Source organism: Eucyclogobius newberryi, unplaced genomic scaffold (genome assembly GCF_026437365.1).
Source record: "Eucyclogobius newberryi isolate DKJ021-1_F unplaced genomic scaffold, fEucNew1.0.hap1 SCAF_7, whole genome shotgun sequence".
Lineage (NCBI taxonomy): Eukaryota > Metazoa > Chordata > Actinopteri > Gobiiformes > Gobiidae > Eucyclogobius > Eucyclogobius newberryi.
Genome location: NW_027316389.1, coordinates 40,878,210 through 40,895,885, shown reverse-complemented (window position 1 = coordinate 40,895,885; position 17,676 = coordinate 40,878,210). Strand labels below are relative to the sequence as shown.

The 17,676-nt window shown below is 44.8% G+C and overlaps 1 protein-coding gene across 2 annotated transcripts in view; it reads right to left on the bottom strand.

The window, feature by feature from the left end:
* The window catches only part of LOC140348800 (anoctamin-1-like), a 136,535-nt gene that overhangs the window by 45,049 nt on the left and 73,810 nt on the right, over nt 1-17,676 (bottom strand). The window contains exons 11-16 of one of the 2 annotated variants that reach the window (XM_072434896.1): nt 16,200-16,334; nt 15,412-15,572; nt 9,655-9,737; nt 3,833-3,844; nt 2,692-2,763; nt 2,544-2,600 (exon numbers count right to left, since the gene is read on the bottom strand). In XM_072434896.1, coding sequence (XP_072290997.1) covers nt 2,544-2,600; nt 2,692-2,763; nt 3,833-3,844; nt 9,655-9,737; nt 15,412-15,572; nt 16,200-16,334 — 520 coding nt within the window. The remainder of the gene's footprint in view (nt 1-2,543; nt 2,601-2,691; nt 2,764-3,832; nt 3,845-9,654; nt 9,738-15,411; nt 15,573-16,199; nt 16,335-17,676) is intronic. The other variant, XM_072434897.1, reaches the window with a different exon arrangement.

The following is a 17,676-nucleotide window of genomic DNA, read 5'->3' as shown; positions in this document are numbered from 1 at the left end:
CCCATCCAACTACTAACCCAGCCCATTCCTGATTAGCTTCCGAGATATGACCAGATTGGGCAGTGATAAGTTAATATAGCATAAGAATATAAGAATCTTACATTTTGTTCATTGTACATGACAATATTAATCTAAAACGGTTTAGTAATAGGCACAGGTTCATTGACTTCTGTCCAAAGACATGCATGTGGTAAATAGCAAAATAGAATAGAAAATGATTTGGCGCTCAGACCCCGGGGGAAGACATTGCGATTACGGGCGCTCCGTAATATGGTCGTGTTTAGACGTCTTTCCCCGGGTCTGGAGACTGGTGGTGGTAGGTAAGAGAGGATAGAAAGGATGAGATGCAGAGGAGGAGAGGGGGAGGTGGTGGGTCGCAGTACGATCAGGAGCGGCCGAGCCAACTGCACGGGGGGTTAATATGGGACCGGCTGTGCGCTGGTTGGGAGCGAGGAGGCGCGTTGATTGGAGATGGGGAGCAGGTGCGAGGGGCGATGTCCCGTCCTTACAGGAAAAACTACAAAAACCTCCATGGGAAAAAGTAGAAACCTGGAGGAGTTCCGTGGTGAAGGAGAGATCTGACTCTCACAGACAGACAGGAGGACAGGAGGACAGGAGGACAGGAGGACAGGAGGACAGGAGGACATGAGGACTGGAGGACTGGGTGCGTTGGTTGAGCTGAGGAGCAGGTGCCTTGATGTAGATGGTGGAGTCAGGTCTTCCAGGCTGAATTTACGCAGGCTTCATTTGTCATTTTCACACTTGCAACCACATTTCATTCTCCAGTGCGACTTATATATGTTTTCTTCTTCTCTATTATGCATTTTTTGGCTGATGCAACTTACACTCCGGTAAAGTGTAAAATACGGTAATATGGTGTGATATTCCCCCTCTGTCCCTTTAGCCTGTTGTGTCAAAATGCCCCATGTTTTTTTACAACATAAACTTTAAAAAAAGATGATAATGCTCAAAATGCTAAAGTTAGATTTAGCCAAGCTTTGTTCTCATTCTGCCCTAGCTCTGCTCTAGTCCTGCTCTAGCCGCCATCGACTTGAATTGATCAGATGGCACATGTTTTTGTCATCACGCGTATTGAGGAAGTGATGTGGAAGAAAACCTTTTTGGCAGACCGTTCTTTCACACTTAAAACACCCGAGTGCAAAATATACTGAAGGGCCCTACACCAGCGAAGTGACATAAAGTAGACCTTGATGTAAGACTGAAGCCTTCAATCATTAGGGGTGAAGTTCAGGTGATTCTGTTGCGTACAAACCTGCACTTAATCCAGTTCTAAGCTCACATGTCTGTCAGCACAGACATGAATACATGGTAGTGGAACACAATCCCCTCCTCCCTCCATCCTTCTCCTCGTCTTTCTATCCATCTGTAACCAGGGATAATCTCAGCCCATTAAGCGGCTTTGGACTAAAGCTACTTCCTGGACAGGGGGGGTTCCACTGCATTTGCCAAGAAACAGTATATGTAGAGGTAGATATGGGAAAGACAATTGGTTTTATTTAGGAAAGGTGGTCTCAGTGAGTAATGTTAGCTCCAAGTCAGACTACCATTATTATTATTATTGGTATTATTACATTATTACAGTGTTACAGGTCCAGAATGCTTCCTGGAGGATGGGCTGAAACAGCGTGCTGCCTGCTGAGGGTAGCCCCGGTTTGTCTGCTCATCCGAGGAGAAGGAGAGAGACTTCTCTAGCTAAAAACTGCAGGAATCAATCAAAAAACACCTTGGGCACATATGAGGGACCAATAGCACTGTAGAAAAGTGATTTTGCATGATATGGGACCTTTAAGACTTAACCAAAGGACACCAGAGGATGTTCATGTCAATTCTACTGTGACATAACAATACAAAAATAAATAGCCAACAGCTGCGTTGCGTACAGATTAAATTAATTCTGTGCATAACGTTCATGGCTGCTCTGCCTATCGGCAAAGTAATTTACGGTGCAGCACTCTGCTGCTCTTCTCATCTGACTACTTGTTACTAGTGCGCTACCTCTCAAAAAGTCACATTGCCACAATAGGATGCATCCATGTTCTAGAATTTGACGGTCATAACTTCAAGTGGTGGGCAAGAGCCACTTCTTATTGATTGTGTTGGACTTTGCTATGAAATATATCTAAAAGGGGGATGTATTTATAAAATGGAACTATGTATCTTGTATTTGTAGTGTAGGGATGGAAGTTGAAAATAGCGCTTGCTGTAAACTTTGTACGCATCACATTTATTTTGGACCGAACTATGTATGACTGCTTTGTCCCTGTCAAATAGATGAATAAAACATGGAAGGCAGATATGCTAAAAAGAGTGAATACCGGCCCAATATATCAGCCAACTAATAAATCGGTCTATCACTAGCAATAATGTGCAGACTAGCACAAACCCTTACCATTGCAAACCCTCCACCAGAAAAGTTACATAGTGCCTAAATTATTTCTAGTCATCTCCAATTTGGATGACCTCACTCAACTCTGGTCTTTTCCTGAAAAGCCCCTTTTCACCACCGAGATGAGATGCAATACCTGAGATGAGATCAGCATTTGGTCCGTCTCTCCATCCGTCTCTTCACTCTTGACCTGCTACAGATTCATAAGAACACAAATCTTTCATATTCAAACCTCCATATAATCATAATACACTTTAATAGCTCAGTGTGGTGATCATACACACCTTCTTGGTCAGTGTTTTTATTTTGTCTCTCTTCTCCTGCAGAGCCGACTCGTACTCCGGCCTCAGCTCCTCCTGAAACAGTCAGGCACACACAGTGGGTCCGGAGGGTGTTCACAACCTTTTTTCCACATTTTGTTGTGTTACAGCCTTATTCCAACATTGATTCAATTCATTAGTTGCCTCATTCTTCAAACAATACCCCATAATGACAATGTGAAAGAATGTCGCAAATTAAATAAATAAATAAGTCATTCACACCTTTGTGCAATACTTGTTGAAGCACCTTTGGCTCTAGTTACAGCCTGAAGATGTTCAAGGATCAAGTCTGCGCTCTGGCTGGACATTCATAGAGTTGTCCTGTGGCCACGCCTTTGTTATCCTGACTGTATGTTTAGGGGTTGTACATTTTTCCATCTTGTCTCTGTGGTGAACTCTATGATGCGTCATCAAACTGTTACAGAACGTGTACTTCTCTAACATTATCAGTTTCCTTGGTCATTACTGTACCCTTCCCCAGATCTGTGCTTTGATACAATCCTGTCTCTGAACCCTAACCCTACAGATAATTCCTTGGACTTCATGGCTCGGTTTGTGCTCTGACATCACTGTTAACTGTGGGTACCTTATATAGACAGGTGTGCTTTTCCAAATCATGTCCAATCAGCTGAATTTACCACAGGTGGAATCCAATCAAGTTGTAGAAGCGTCTCACGGATGATCAGTGGAATCTTTTTAAAATATCAATCTGCGAATAATTCTAACAATCTTTTTTCAAGTTGTCATTATGGGGTATTGTTTGTCGAATTTTGAGGCAAATAATTCATGTAGTCATATTTGGAATAAAATTGTAACATAACATAAATGCAAACAGTTACATTCATGAGCGATTATAACAGCTAGCTGACTGAAACACTACACTGGATCAAAGCGAATGTTACTGTACCAAAGCCATATGATGTGCCAGTTGTGATTTGGGGCTATATAAAATACAATTAATTGAACAACCTCACCAAAAAGATTATTCTAAGTTACCACAAAGCGATGTTACATTAGAATATTGTTGTATGTGTTTTTTTGTGTCATAACTGTTGTAGTTAGTAACATAATTTTGATGATATTGAAGCTGATAGAGGATACGTACCTGCACGCGCTCCTGTAGACCGCAGCATTTACAGACACACACAAGGAGGAGAGATTAAAGTTCACTGAGTCTTGGTGTTTACAGCCTCCACAGTGTTTACAGAACAGAACTATCCTATTAAGGGCACACTCTAGGCTGCGCTGTTAGAGTATTTGTGTTGTTCTATATCAATCGCAGGGGCCTAACGAGCAGCCCATAATCTCCAAACTAATCTAAAGAAGCCCTATATAGTCGATCTGGTCAAAAGGTCAGCTAGCTCTGACCCCACATGCCCATACTATAGGCCAATGTTATGAGAGCACACAACTCATTATACTGTATCATTAGGCCCGAGCACCACAAGCTGCAAAGGCCAACTAGTTCCATAAGGCAGTGCTCACAAAATCCAGCTTCCAAACACCCACTAAACCGCTCGTCCACTCATGCACATCACGTGCATTCTAATTAGTAGAGGGAAAATTGAACATTATCATTGTAAACGGGCAAAGCCTGTGCGAAAGTCATCCCAATGTAAAGCGCTCATTTGCTCTTCAGTCGCTGACTAATGTGTTCCCCTCATGCATTTTCCATGCATATACATTTCTAATGCAAAAAGGCCCAATAACACACAGTGCTACCTATGACCAGGGACACACACATGATAAAGGAAAGTGAATGTATAGTTTATGATATCATCGGATCGAAATATTCTTCTTCTTCTCGGGACCAACCATCTAATTGTACCTCTCTACATTCTGGCTCCCCCCACTGTAGAACAAAAATGCACTGCAAGATTGGAAATGGCCCAAAAAAATCAGATTGTAGAATCATGAAATTTGGTAGAGGTAGTGACAAGGGAAGTAAAAAATATTATTATGGCAATGCCATCCGCCCAACCAAATGTCGGCCATATTTGATCAACAACAAAAAAAATTGTGTCGTATTTTTACAAACTCCTCCTAGGGTGTTGGTAAAAAATATTTTGAGGGGTGGGGCATCAAACGCTATCCAATTTATTTCAATACCATTGTGCGTATGTGTGTGTGTATACGGAAAATAACTGAGATCACGAAATCCAACCAATGGCTAGAAAGAGCCGGTCTGAAGGCCCTGATCTACCACAGCAGACAAGACCCAAGGTGTAGGCTGTGCAAAGGGCCCTGAGACAGTCCCACACATAACTGCAGGTGCAGATGCTGCAGGGACAGCACACATGGAGCTCCATCACCAGGAGCTGACATAGTGTAAGAAACATCTGTGCAGAGCACGGGCTGGAGACCCCAAGGACAAAGTGGAAACACCTCCAAATGTGGTGGAGAACGACTGAGACATGGTCCTCTGGGACATCCAGATACAGACAGACAGAATGGTAATGGAACCAACTGGACATAGTGGTGGTCTCAAGGGTCAGAGGAAAGCTGTGGTGGTGGACATTGCAGTGCATCATGGGATGGAAACATCCGGAAAAAGGAACATGAGAAACTAGAGAAATCCCAAGGCCTCAGAGAGGAACTGGAGAAGGTCTGGAGCGTGAAGGTGTCAGTGGTGCTGTAGTGACCGGAGCACTTGGGGCAGTGACCCCCAAACTGGGGGAATGACCCCCAAACTGGAGGAGTGACCCCCAAACTGGAGGAGTGACCCCCAAACTGGAGGAGTGACCCCCAAACTGGAGGAATGGCCCCAAAACTGGGGGAATGACCCCCAAACTGGAGGAATGACCCCCAAACTGGAGGAATGACTTAAGCAGATCCAGGAAAAACATCAGACATCTCGGTCCCGAAAAGTGCAGGAACATCAAAAATAATGAAGAACCCTCCCAGGGGCCTCTGATAGAGGACCCAAGCTTGAAGGGGGAGGAATAGAGACGCCCATGGAGGGTGAGGAGTTTTTTTTTAAATAAATATATATATATATATATATATATATATATATATATATATATATATATATATATATATATATATTCTCTTCTTTTAATCTCAGGTGCCAAAATAACAACTGAAATTCAAAGTGCAATCAAAAGACTAAAAATAATTAAAGCCGCGGTAGCGGCAATGATGGCTCTCGCCACCCGCGCGACCGCCTTCCCGCACGACCGTGTTTTGATCGCAATTGCCCCGACACTGCATTTAGGCTCTTAGGCTTTATTCTTTAGACTTTATTCTTTAAACCCCCTCCTCCCTGGACTCCCGTCACCTAGCAACAGAGACCCGCCACTAATGCTGATGCTAATGCTAAGACCACGACACAAGAGGAAATGTTCCATCAAAATAAATGAAGGCATTCATTGCGCCTCTGCTGGCCAATTGTGAAAATACACAATATCTGCAATCCACTTTTTTCATGGCGTCTCGAGCAGAATATAATCCATGAGTTTCAAACAAATCAGACAATGTTGAGTTTTTCACACAATGTGTAGGGGGCGCTATAGAGTAAATTTGTTACATGGTATTAATTATTTCCAATCAGACATAAAAACACATTAGTGAGTGAAATATGAGCTCCGTAAATCAATTCCAACAGGCGTGACTTGTCCTTGAAAACACTGAAAATTAAGCCTTTTTTGAGGGCGTGTTACGCAGAGACCGTAAAGAATATCAGCATTCTTTTGAATATTTATTCAATTTCAATGTCTTTAGATGCAAAAAGTGTTGTTTAGAACTTGATCGGACAAAAAAACTAAAGGACAAGTACGATTTTGAAAGAAAAAAGTCAAACGTGGCGGTGCCACTTTGATTCAACATGGCTGACTTCCTGTTCATCATAGAGCGATGCTGCCAGGTGTGTTTTAATCCTCAAAGGTCAGAGGTCAAAGGTCGCTCTATCACTGTCCCAAGTTTCATGTGCCTAGGCCAAAGATTAAGCGTTTCATTTTTTTTTCCATTTTGAACTAGTCGGCACTGTTGAGACGAGCGTTCTACAACCTCCATTTTATTGGAGTTCAGGCCGATCGCATCCCATGTGTGACCTATGTCCCCATGTGTGACCTATGTCCCCATGTGTGACCTATGTCCCCATGTGTGACCTATGACCCCATGTGTGACCTATGTCCCCATGTGTGACCTATGTCCCCATGTGTGACCTATGTCCCCATGTATGACCTATGACCCCATGTGTGACCTATGACCCCATGTGTGACCTATGTCCCCATGTGTGACCTATGACCCCATGTGTGACCTATGTCCCCATGTGTGACCTATGTCCCCATGTGTGACCTATGTCCCCATGTGTGACCTATGTCCCCATGTGTGACCTATGACCCCATGTGTGACCTATGTCCCCATGTGTGACCTATAACCCCATGTGTGACCTATAACCCCATGTGTGACCTATGTCCCCATGTGTGATCTATGTCCCCATGTGTGACCTATGACCCCATGTGTGACCTTTGTCCCCATGTGTGACCTATGTCCCCATGTGTGACCTATGACCCCATCTGTGACCTGTGACCCCATGTGTGACCTATGACCCCTATGAAGAAGCTCAGATCCAGTTGAAAGAAAGCTGTCATATTCTTTAATACTTAAAGAAGTAAAGGATCGACTTGACTGTGCTTCATAAACTGTGGATCGATCTCAATTCTGAATATATACATATATATATATATATGTATATATATATATATATATATATATATATATATATATATATATATAACTGGATCACACATATGTCACAGTTTAGCTGATAACATCACCTTAGAATCAACTTCAACTCTAACACCAAACTAGATAGCACAAACAATTGTATCTAGTGTCTCCATCTATTAATGACTCATTTGCACATGCCATATTCATATTAATCCATTTAATTATTTGGTCAAGAAATCTTCAAAAATCAGTGTTCATTCATTTCCGGAAAGGGACCAATGTCATGGTTACGTTCTCACAAACCTTCAGATTAATTAACGATTAATGTTTGAATTAATTAATTTAGATATTTGATTTGAGAATTGTTAATTGCCTAAATGCGGCTGGTGCCCCACATAACTATGAAAACATACACATTAAACATATCCACCCTCTCATGAGTGGGAGGCCATGAATAACCCTCCAGTACTAGTGGAATTACTACAGATGTCTGGAAAAAACCAGGGCTTATTCTTATTACTGATAAACAAGCCTCTCTTTAAAGAATCTGGGTCAAAAATATCATTCAATGTTTTAATGAAAAATCCAACGCCGTGTTGGGTTCTGGAATTCTACTGATGAAACCAATGTCACTAAAGTACAGACATTAAAATGGTTATAGGACCTTTTAATAGTTATAGATTTGGAATTAACGGTTATACATTTTGTTTTTCTGCACAGACCCAATAGGACCGTGGACAGAGGAACTACATTGGTAGTTCTGACATTTGTTGCTTAAAACAATGTCAAATTCTTGAAGTGGGTCTTTGGGGTCAGGTCGGGTGGGAAATGTTCTTTTTTTTTTAAACCTCATACTTAAAAAAAAAATACCGTCAGAAATGTTGGATAACTAATTGATATTCATGTCTTCTAAAACAAGTAATTCAGAATGATCAAAAGTGAAAAGGAAGGCAAAGAATTCCTCTCGTTCACCTACAGGTGTAGACGGAGGACTATAAAAAAAACACTTCTACTATTTTTGTATCATTGCTATGTAATAAGGATGCAGTAAAACACCATTTTTTATAAATGATACTACTCCATCTTGCTGGGTCTATCGCAACGAAACATATTATAACTGTCCAATGATTCCATTTCGTCCACCATCTTATAAAAGAGAACTCTCATGCTGCTTGATATGCTGTACATAAAATAAAGCAGTAACCCTCTTATTTCCAAATCAAATCAATGAGCTGGGAAGCATCAGGATCAGTTTGTACTCCAAACCACACGTAAACAATCACCCTACAATAAAATGAAAAAGGAATAGGACTTTTATATGGATTCCACCCGAACGTTTTTGCTTCAAGACAAGTCCCTATAACGAGTGAAAAACCCAAAAGATGCTCATTTTAGTGTCAATTAGCCGATCCCTCCAGAAACCAGCTTAACTCATTCATAGATTTAAAAAAGAAAATCTAGGCAAGCTTTAAAATCTGAATTCCTCTATGCAGCAGTGGCGGAGACAGACATTCTAAACATCCAAAAAGAAAAGGGAGGGGGCTCATTCAGGCCGATATGATGTGGTTTTAGCTGAACTACGTCACAGCAGCCTATACTGTCACTTTCAGACACTACACTTTTACTCTTACCTGAGTAAAATTCAGTTTGAAGTAACAGTCTCTTAGTTTATGACTGATAAATGATTTAAATATTTGTGCTTTTTGCACTGCTCCTTCTGATATGATTTAGTTTAATTTTGCAGTTAAATTGATACACATCTGTAGTGAACATATTTATTGAATAATTCCCCTTTTTTAAGACTCAAAAACATCCGGGGCCTGAGCCCCCTAAGCCACCCCTTAATTTCTGATCACATATTACAACGACATGGTAAAGAACGACAAGTGGCTATACAGCACAGGTACATAATGCTAAAAACAAACCTAAAATAGATGAAACATTAGCAATATAAATGACGGTTCTTGTCACTTTTCAGTGTGTTTATAAGTCTGCCATTTCCAGATTAAAGTCTGTGAAAACTAGTGAAATACTGACATTGCTCATCCTCTGCAAATGTAAAAATAACACAGACCTATCTAGATAAAATTAATCCCACCGGAATAAGACTATATTTAGTAATAAGACATCATGGAGGTAAAATACACTGTACAGTCTGGAGAAAATGTCCAAAGAGAATCTGTTACAATCTACTTTGTGTAAAGTCTACAATCAGCTGTATGTGTCATGTAAAAAGAGTGTTAGCGGGCTCACCTCATCATCCTGCATACTGGTCAGGTCCCAGGCATGTTTCAGGTACGTCTGACGCCTTTTCCAGTGCTCTAGGAAACAAGCAGCTACAAGAAAAAATCTCATTTTTGAATGTAGCTGATAAAACAATGAAACAGAACTAGTACAAAAAGACTATTATTTGTGACATTGTTGGGGAGTTCCATACTGCTTCTGCAGCAGTTCTTGAGTTTATGTGATTTGGGAGGAATCCCAATCTCCTAATGGAAATTCTTGCATTTATATGCATTTTAGAAATATTGTTCAGACTAGGCAAGAGATTTGGTTTTCCTGGTGTGCGTGTACATTTTGTGCATGTAGAAATGTAACTTACACATTTGTTGCAATAGTGTTCAAAAATATAATATTTTTGCATAGCTCTGCGAGAAACAGCAGTATCTTTGCAAGTGTCTTGCCATTGGCCTCAAGGGTGGTTTTCCACTATGAAGGCTCTTAGAGCCCCATTGATGTTGTACAACTCCAAGCATTCAATGATCCAAGTGTGTGGCATTGAGTCGGATGCTTTCTCGTAATCAATCCAGGCAGTGCTCAGGTTGGTGTGTCGGGTTCTACAGTCCCGTGCGACTGTTCTGTACCAGAAGCTGATGTTTCACACCTCTGGTATTTTTGCCGATGCCTTTCTGAGCAGTCCTCATGTATTGATCCATATAACCGCTTATCTTAGCAGCCATTGTGCCCGACAGGAGCTTCCACATTGTGGAGGGACAGATTATTGGCCGATAGTTCGACGGGACTGTGCCCTTTAAGGGATCCTTCTGGATCAGGATCGTACGCCCTTCGGTTAGCCATTCAGGGTGAGTTCCGTCCTTTAGCAGTGTGTTCATTTGGGCTGCTAGGAGTGAGTTGAGTTTCTTAAGCCAGTATCATGTATCATGTTAGGGCCCAGTGCTTGAGACTCTTTCCTGTATATCTGCCACTGTGATGGTAACTGGATTCTGCTCAGGGATGTTACTGTGGTCCTCTCTCAGAGCCCTCAGCCACTGTGCATCTCGGTTGTGGGACGCTTGCCTCTCTCATATGCCTTTCCAGTACTGTTCAGTTTCCAGCCTTGGTGGGTCTGCTCTACTGTTATTACCCTGCCATTGAGCGTACACCTTTGCCGGTTGAGACGAGAACAATCTGTTTATTTGCCTGGCTTCATTCTCTCTCGTGTACGTCTTTAGGTGGCTGGCTAAGGCTTGGAGCCTTTGTGTGGCAGTTTCGAGTGCTTCAGGTTTGGGCATCTGGTTGTACCTCTTGGGTACTTAATAATAATAATAATAATACATATTTTATTTATATAGCGCTTTTCAGGGACCCAAAGACGCTTTGACATATACAAAAAAGGGGGGGGGTATTTACAGACAGGGGGGAACAGCACGTACAATACACAATAATGTACAGATAAAATAAACAAGACAGAAGAAGTAGAAAGAAAATGATGGGGATGTAACAGGGGGTAGAAGTGTAGTCAGTGGGGTAGAGGAGGCTAGGGGTAGGGTAGGTCATAGGCTTGGGTGAAGAGGTATGTTTTCAGGCGAGATTCAAATGTTGTGAGTGAGGGAGAGTGGCGGACAGGTCGGGGGAGGGAGTTCCAGAGTCCGGGAGAATGCTCTGTCACCAAAAGTTTCGAGTCGAGATGTTGGTGCAGCCAGGGTGAGAGAGGAGGAGGAGCGGAGGGCTCGGGAGGGGCGGTGGAGGATGAGGAGGTCAGACAGGTAGGGGTATTTTGAAGTTTATGCGCTGCTTGATGGGGAGAGAGCGGAGAACGGGAGTGATGTGATCACGGAACCGGGTGTGGGTGAGGAGGCGGGTGTGGGTGAGGAGGCGGGTGTGGGTGAGGAGGCGGGCAGCGGAGTTTTGGACCATTTGGAGTCTATGGAGGGAATGGGAGGAGATGCCAGTGAGGAGGGAGTTGCAGTAGTGAAGGCGGGAGGAGATGAAGGCATGGATGAGGGATTCAGCAGCGGGGAGGGTGAGGCAGTGTCGGATTTTGGCGATGCGGCGGAGGTGGAAGTATGAGGTCTTGACGATGTGGCTGGTCCAGGTTGAGTTGGCGGAGGATTTGACCAAGGGGGAAGAGGTAGGGGGTCGAGGACTGAGCCCTGGGGGACCCCTGCGTTACTGGGGAGAGGGTGGATGAGTGACCGGAGAGGGAGATGAACTCTTGCCTGTTGGTGAGGTAGGATGTGAGCCAGTCAAGTGCAGAGCCCTCAACACCCAGTTGGCGCAGCCTTTGTAGGAGGATGGAATGGTTTATAGTGTCAAAGGCTGCGCTGAGGACTAGTAGTAACAGGATGTTGAGGGCCCCGGAGTCTGCAGAGGTGAGGAGATCATTGATTACTTTGACCAGGGCTGTTTCAGTGCTGTGAAGTGAGCGGAAGCCAGATTGGAGGGGTTCATAGAGGTTGTTTGACTGGAGGTGGGTGTGAAGTTGGGCGGCGACGATGCGTTCCAGCGTTTTTGAGAGGAACGGCAGGTTGGAGATGGGGCGGTAGTTGGAGAGGTTGGCGGGGTCTAGGGTGGGTTTTTTGAGGATGGGGGTGATGGAGGCCAATTTGTAGATGGAAGGAACATGGCCGAGGGATAGAGACTGGTGGAAGAGGGCGGTGAGATGGGGGATGAGAGCAGGGAGGCAAGCCTTGGTTAGAGTCGTTGGGAGGGGGTTGAGAGAGCAGGTGGTGGTCTTGGAAGCGGTGATGATGTCTAGGATATGAGAGGAGTTAACAGAGGAGAAGGTGGTGAGGGGAGGGAAGGGTGGGTGGTCAGGGAGGGGGGGGGGGGCAGGGGTGGGGGGGTGATAGAGTTGATGGAGACGGCAGTCAGGGAGCTGTTGATTTTGGAGGAGGAAGGTGGAGTGATGTCCGGTGGCTGGAGCAGCTTGTTGACGGTGGAGAACAGGGTGCGAGGGCTCCGGTGGGAGCTGTTGATGAGGGTGGAGAGGTGGGCAGATTTGGCGGCTTGGAGAGCGTCACGGTAGGAGGAGATGTGTAATTTGAAAGCTTCGGCGTGGACGGTGAGGCGGGTTCTTTTGAGGAGTCGTTCGAGTTGGAGGCCAGTCTGCTTCATGGTGCGGAGTTCAGGGGTGTACCAGGGGGCGGGGTTGATGTATGAGACGGAGGAGGTTTTCCAGGGGGCTAGGGAGTCAAGGGAGTCGGAGAGGGTGGTGTTGAGCATGACAGCATAGTCGTCGGGGGAAGAGGGGGGGGAGTCAGGGGGGAAAGCAGAGGATATGAGCTGGGAGAGCGTGAGGGGGTTGACTGACTTGATATTGCGGTAGGTGATGGTGCGTTTTTTGGGGTTGTGGGGCGAGGGTAGGGGGGCGGAGAAAAGGATGCAGAGATGATCAGAGAGTGGGAAGGGGAGGGGGTGGGGCTTAGATATGGGTAGGAGAGAGGAACAGACTAAGTCCAGAGTGTGGCCTTTGGTATGGGTGGGGAAGTCAATATGTTGGGTGAGATGGAAGCAGTCCAGGAGAGAGAGGAAGTCGGATGTCAGTGGGGCGTTGGGGCAGTCAATGTGGATGTTGAAGTCACCAGTGAGTAGGAGGCGGGCAGAGAGAGAGGATGCAATGGTGAGGAGTTCAGACAATTCAGTGAGGAAAGAGGGGTGGGGCTTTGGGGGACGATAGATCAGGATAGCGGTGATAGAGTTGGGGAGGGAGAAGGCGAGGTATTCAAATGATGAGATGGATGGAAGGTTGAGGTTCAGTTCAGTGATGGATGTAGATTTTTTATGAATAACAGCAAGATCTCCCCCACGCCCGGAGAGGCGGGGTTTGGCAGTGTAAGTGTAGTTGGAGGGAGTGGCTTGGTTGAGAGCATAGAAGTCCAGGGGCTGTTGCCATGTTTCACAGAGGAGAAGCAGATCAATGTTATTGTCCAGTAGCAGTTCAGATATAACAGGTGATTTGTGGGAGATGGAGCGGCAGTTCAGCAGTGCAAGGGAGATGGATGGGGGCGCAGGGGTGGGGGTGCGGAGGTTAATGAGGTTGGCAGTGCGGCAGGTGGGGGTGACGGGGGGGGGCGAAAACTAGTCCAGAGTGAGGGGATAGGTGAGCCGTCGTTGGAGTGTTGGTTATGGGAGAGACCAGAGCCCCTGTGGATGTAGCGGGGCCGGCGAAGGATCCCAGCTGAGCTAGCTGCAGAGGCAGCAGCAGCTGGGAGACGGTGGTTATGGTTGAGGAGGTGAAGGTCAGCAGCGGTGTAGGTGAGTGGGCGACAAGTTGGTGGAGCAGTGGCCTGGAAGCGCGGGAGTGATAGTCCGAGGAGGTGATGGAACGTAGCAGCAGATGAGAGTAATCCAGTTAGTATGTTGGCGGTGGCTGGAAGCTGGTTAGCTAGAAGCTGGTGGGCAGAGAGTTGTGAAAAAGCAGCAGTGGACCGGGTGTTGAAGCTGGTGGAGTGAGTGGCGTTGGTTGCCCCAGACCTTGTCTGCACGGCAGGGAGGCCCCGTGATACCATGACGGACCTCCGCAGGTGTTAAGCCAGCTGTTAGCTGGCGGCTAGCGCAGAAGATAGTCCAGGAGTGAGGGAGGAGATGAGTGTTAGACAGGTGCAGCAATGTCCGATGAAGTGAATGAACACGGATATATAGACAGAAGACAACACAGAGACACGGGGACAAAACAAAACAATGGAAACAACTAACAAAGTCCAGATCGCCCCCGTCTGTGGAGCGGGGGAAAGCAGAGAAACCGGGCTGTACCTCAGTTGTACGAGGCTGCTTTTCTCCACGTGGATGTAGTGGAAGAAGAGGTAGCAGCTGCGGCGTGCTCGGTTCCATGCGGTGGCGGCAACGGTGGTGTCGGTGCCCCGCTCCCCGTTTCTGCTCTTGTGGCGGGCTGGGGCCACACCTTCGGCCAGGTACAGACCTGCGGGGCGGCCGTGCGGCGGGTGCGGGAGCGCGGAGCCGGTGTTCGGACGCGGAAACGGCGGTGCAGCGGAGGAGAAGCGGTGCGGCTCGTGGTGGTGCGTGCCGCGTGCGGCTCGTGGTGGTGCGTGCGGCTCGTGGTGGTGCGTGCCGCGTGCGCCTCGTGGTTGCTCTTACAATAGCCGAGTGTCTCAAGAATCACTGCTGCTGAGTTGTATATCAGCTCATTGGTTTCAGTGATGGTTGTCGTAGAGATACCTGTCAATGCTGCATTCACATCCTCTAGAAGACTTTTACTTCTGTAACGGTCTTCGCGGTTGCCTGTTGTTCATTTGCACCATGATCTGACAGTCGCTGTTCAGCGTGGTTATTGGGGCTTCGTACCCACTCTCTGGGTGGTTACCGCCAACTTTCCCCTGACCTGGCTCCCCCTAGCTGAAGCATTTGTGTTGTATTCCATCAATCTCTAGTTGTGATAGCAGTTGCCGTTTGTGGATTTTGGAGCTACTAGTTACACTAGCCTTTTTATTAGATAGCCACTATATTTGCATACCATTGTGTTCAGCTTCACAAACGCTCTGTCAACATTTTCTAATCAAATCCTCGTCCTTCGGCTTGGGCCTAACAAGAAAATTAACTTTTGCTGGATTTTTGTTTTCAAATTGGAAATTAGATTACAATTTTCATTATTTAAGAATTGTGATTAATTGAATTGTGGGTCCTGAATCGTGAATCGAACTGAATTAAAAAATGATGTCCAGATGACTACAACTGAATATGGTTCTACAATGCTCCCTCTTTTACCGTCTTTGTAACAGGCCAATATTGAGTTTACTCCAGATGAGCAAAGGGCAGTGAAATGAAGCATACCCCACAGAGACATGAAGATGGCGAACAGGACGGTGGCTCCATTGTCAAACAGATATGTGGCTCTGGCCAGGGAACACACAGAGCTCAGCTGCCAGTAGTCACACACCCCATCGCACAGGGGGCACATGGTGATGTTCAGCCTCTCATTACATGTCTCCTCACTGCAAAGAGCAAAGCAACAGCTCAAACCTACAACACTAAATAGAAAAAAAAGATGTGGCTGTTTGCTACAGGTGTCACAATCTGTACAACTGGTAGAGAGGGTGCTCTTGGAAACAAGGATCAAACTAGAAACACTTATTCAAAATATATATGAATAAATAATAATTCTACAAAGCGTAAGCTCACGAAAACTCGTATATTTACACAGCCAAAACCATATATCTTTTATTGAAGACACTATGGCGTACTAAATAGGTCAAATCTTCCAACTATGGTCCTGACCAAGACCAGCTCAATATTTGGAGATGTGTCCCTAGACCCTACTCATCACCGGTTGCCCCAGTGAGGGTCAATAAAGTTTACCTTACTTTACATACATATCTTATTGTCTATTGAATATTCAAAAAATACTATAAACCTTTAGACCTTTTAACCACTTTCGTCCTCAACACTTTAGGTTTAGATGCTATCTGAAATCTGAAAGAGGATTTTACGGAGCCTGCAGAGGCTATGTCATGCAAAATCCTAAATAGAGCTCATCAACCTACAGTAGTGAAGAATGCTTATGACAGAGCTGTCAGGCAGCAGTGGCTGTTACAGGTGACATGAGGTGTTCAGTTACTTACCTAGGTATGTTAGAGTCCACAGTGATGATGCCGTATAAGAAGACAAAGATGCCCAGCAGTGACGGGGGGATGAGTAGCTGAGTGTAAATTCCAAGCCACGCAAAGTACAGGCCAATCTGCTCTCCAAAGTATTTTCTGTGACATAAAAATATAAATTAACAACGGCCTGCACCTGATTGAGTAAGGAGGATGTTTTAATTTGAACCGTTAGCCCTGCGCGCTTGGTCCTTTCTGTCACTCAGATGGGATTGTCTCATGCAGTTATTTCCATCCATATATACGTAATTGTCCTGTTTCCATCTACTTGTTGCTTTTATGGTACTCTTGATATTGCACCATGGCCAGCTTCTGTATCAGTTGGTAGACAACAAAATGTGCAGCATTTATTTATTTAATAGATTAGCCAGGGTCTCACAAAGACAAAGGGGAGACTAAGAGCCCATTAAAAGGCTGAAGAGGCTCGGTAGATACAAAGAGGGTAAGTTTCTGTTGAAACAAACAACTCCTTCCACTTCAGGAAGGCTCCGCCCAATGGGCGGGGCTTACCACAGAATAGTACAAATCGTAGTGCTCGACCTAAATTCTCTTATTGACAATGACTCTTGGATGAAGTCGAAACGTCTATTTTTTCTAACTGAGTCCAGATGAAACAACTGAAGCTTTTTCTACAATGGAACACGCCTGGACCAATGAGGGATTACACCCACTTAATAGATTAAACCTTTATTTAACTAGGTAAGAAACCCATTGAGACATTTAAGAAAAGAAAATCTACAATAAAAATAAAAACAGACAAAAATTAAAAGACAAAAAGAGTGAAACTTAAATGAAAAACCCTAATTGAGATCATTTCACGCAATATCATCTCTGACTTAAAAACAGTTCTAAGCTGCAGGAGCAGCATAGGAAAAAGATTGCTTACCCCAGTCATGAAGCTAGCTTAAATTGAGTCTAGAGGACCTAATTCCACCCAATCTACGTCCACTGCTACACCAGGGCTCACCTGCTCTCCTGCCTCAATCCACGCAGCCGCTTTACTCCTCCCCGTGCCACATGTAGTGTCTGTGCGTCCCAAAAGATCTTGAAAAGGACATTACCTTTTCATAATTCAGGGGCAACACCTTTATGATACCAACACAGGGTACAACATAGTTTTATGTTGTGTATTGCCTTGATTTTATTTTTTGTGAAGCACTTTGGTCACTTTAAGTGTTTTAAAGGGCTCTATAAATAAAGATTGATTGATTGATACAATTAACTCTCTGCAAATGGCCAAGGGCCGCAAGTACGACGAGGTGTACTTTTGTCCGCGCCGTGTTTGATTCAATATGGCCGACTTCCTATAGGACTAAGGGCGGGGTCATAATATCATTTTTACATGTCCTCACATGACCTATTTTTTTAAGCGTTATATTTTTACCGTAACTTTTTTGGGCATCGAGCTCCTATTGGCCCCATGTTAATTGATTTTGAGGTG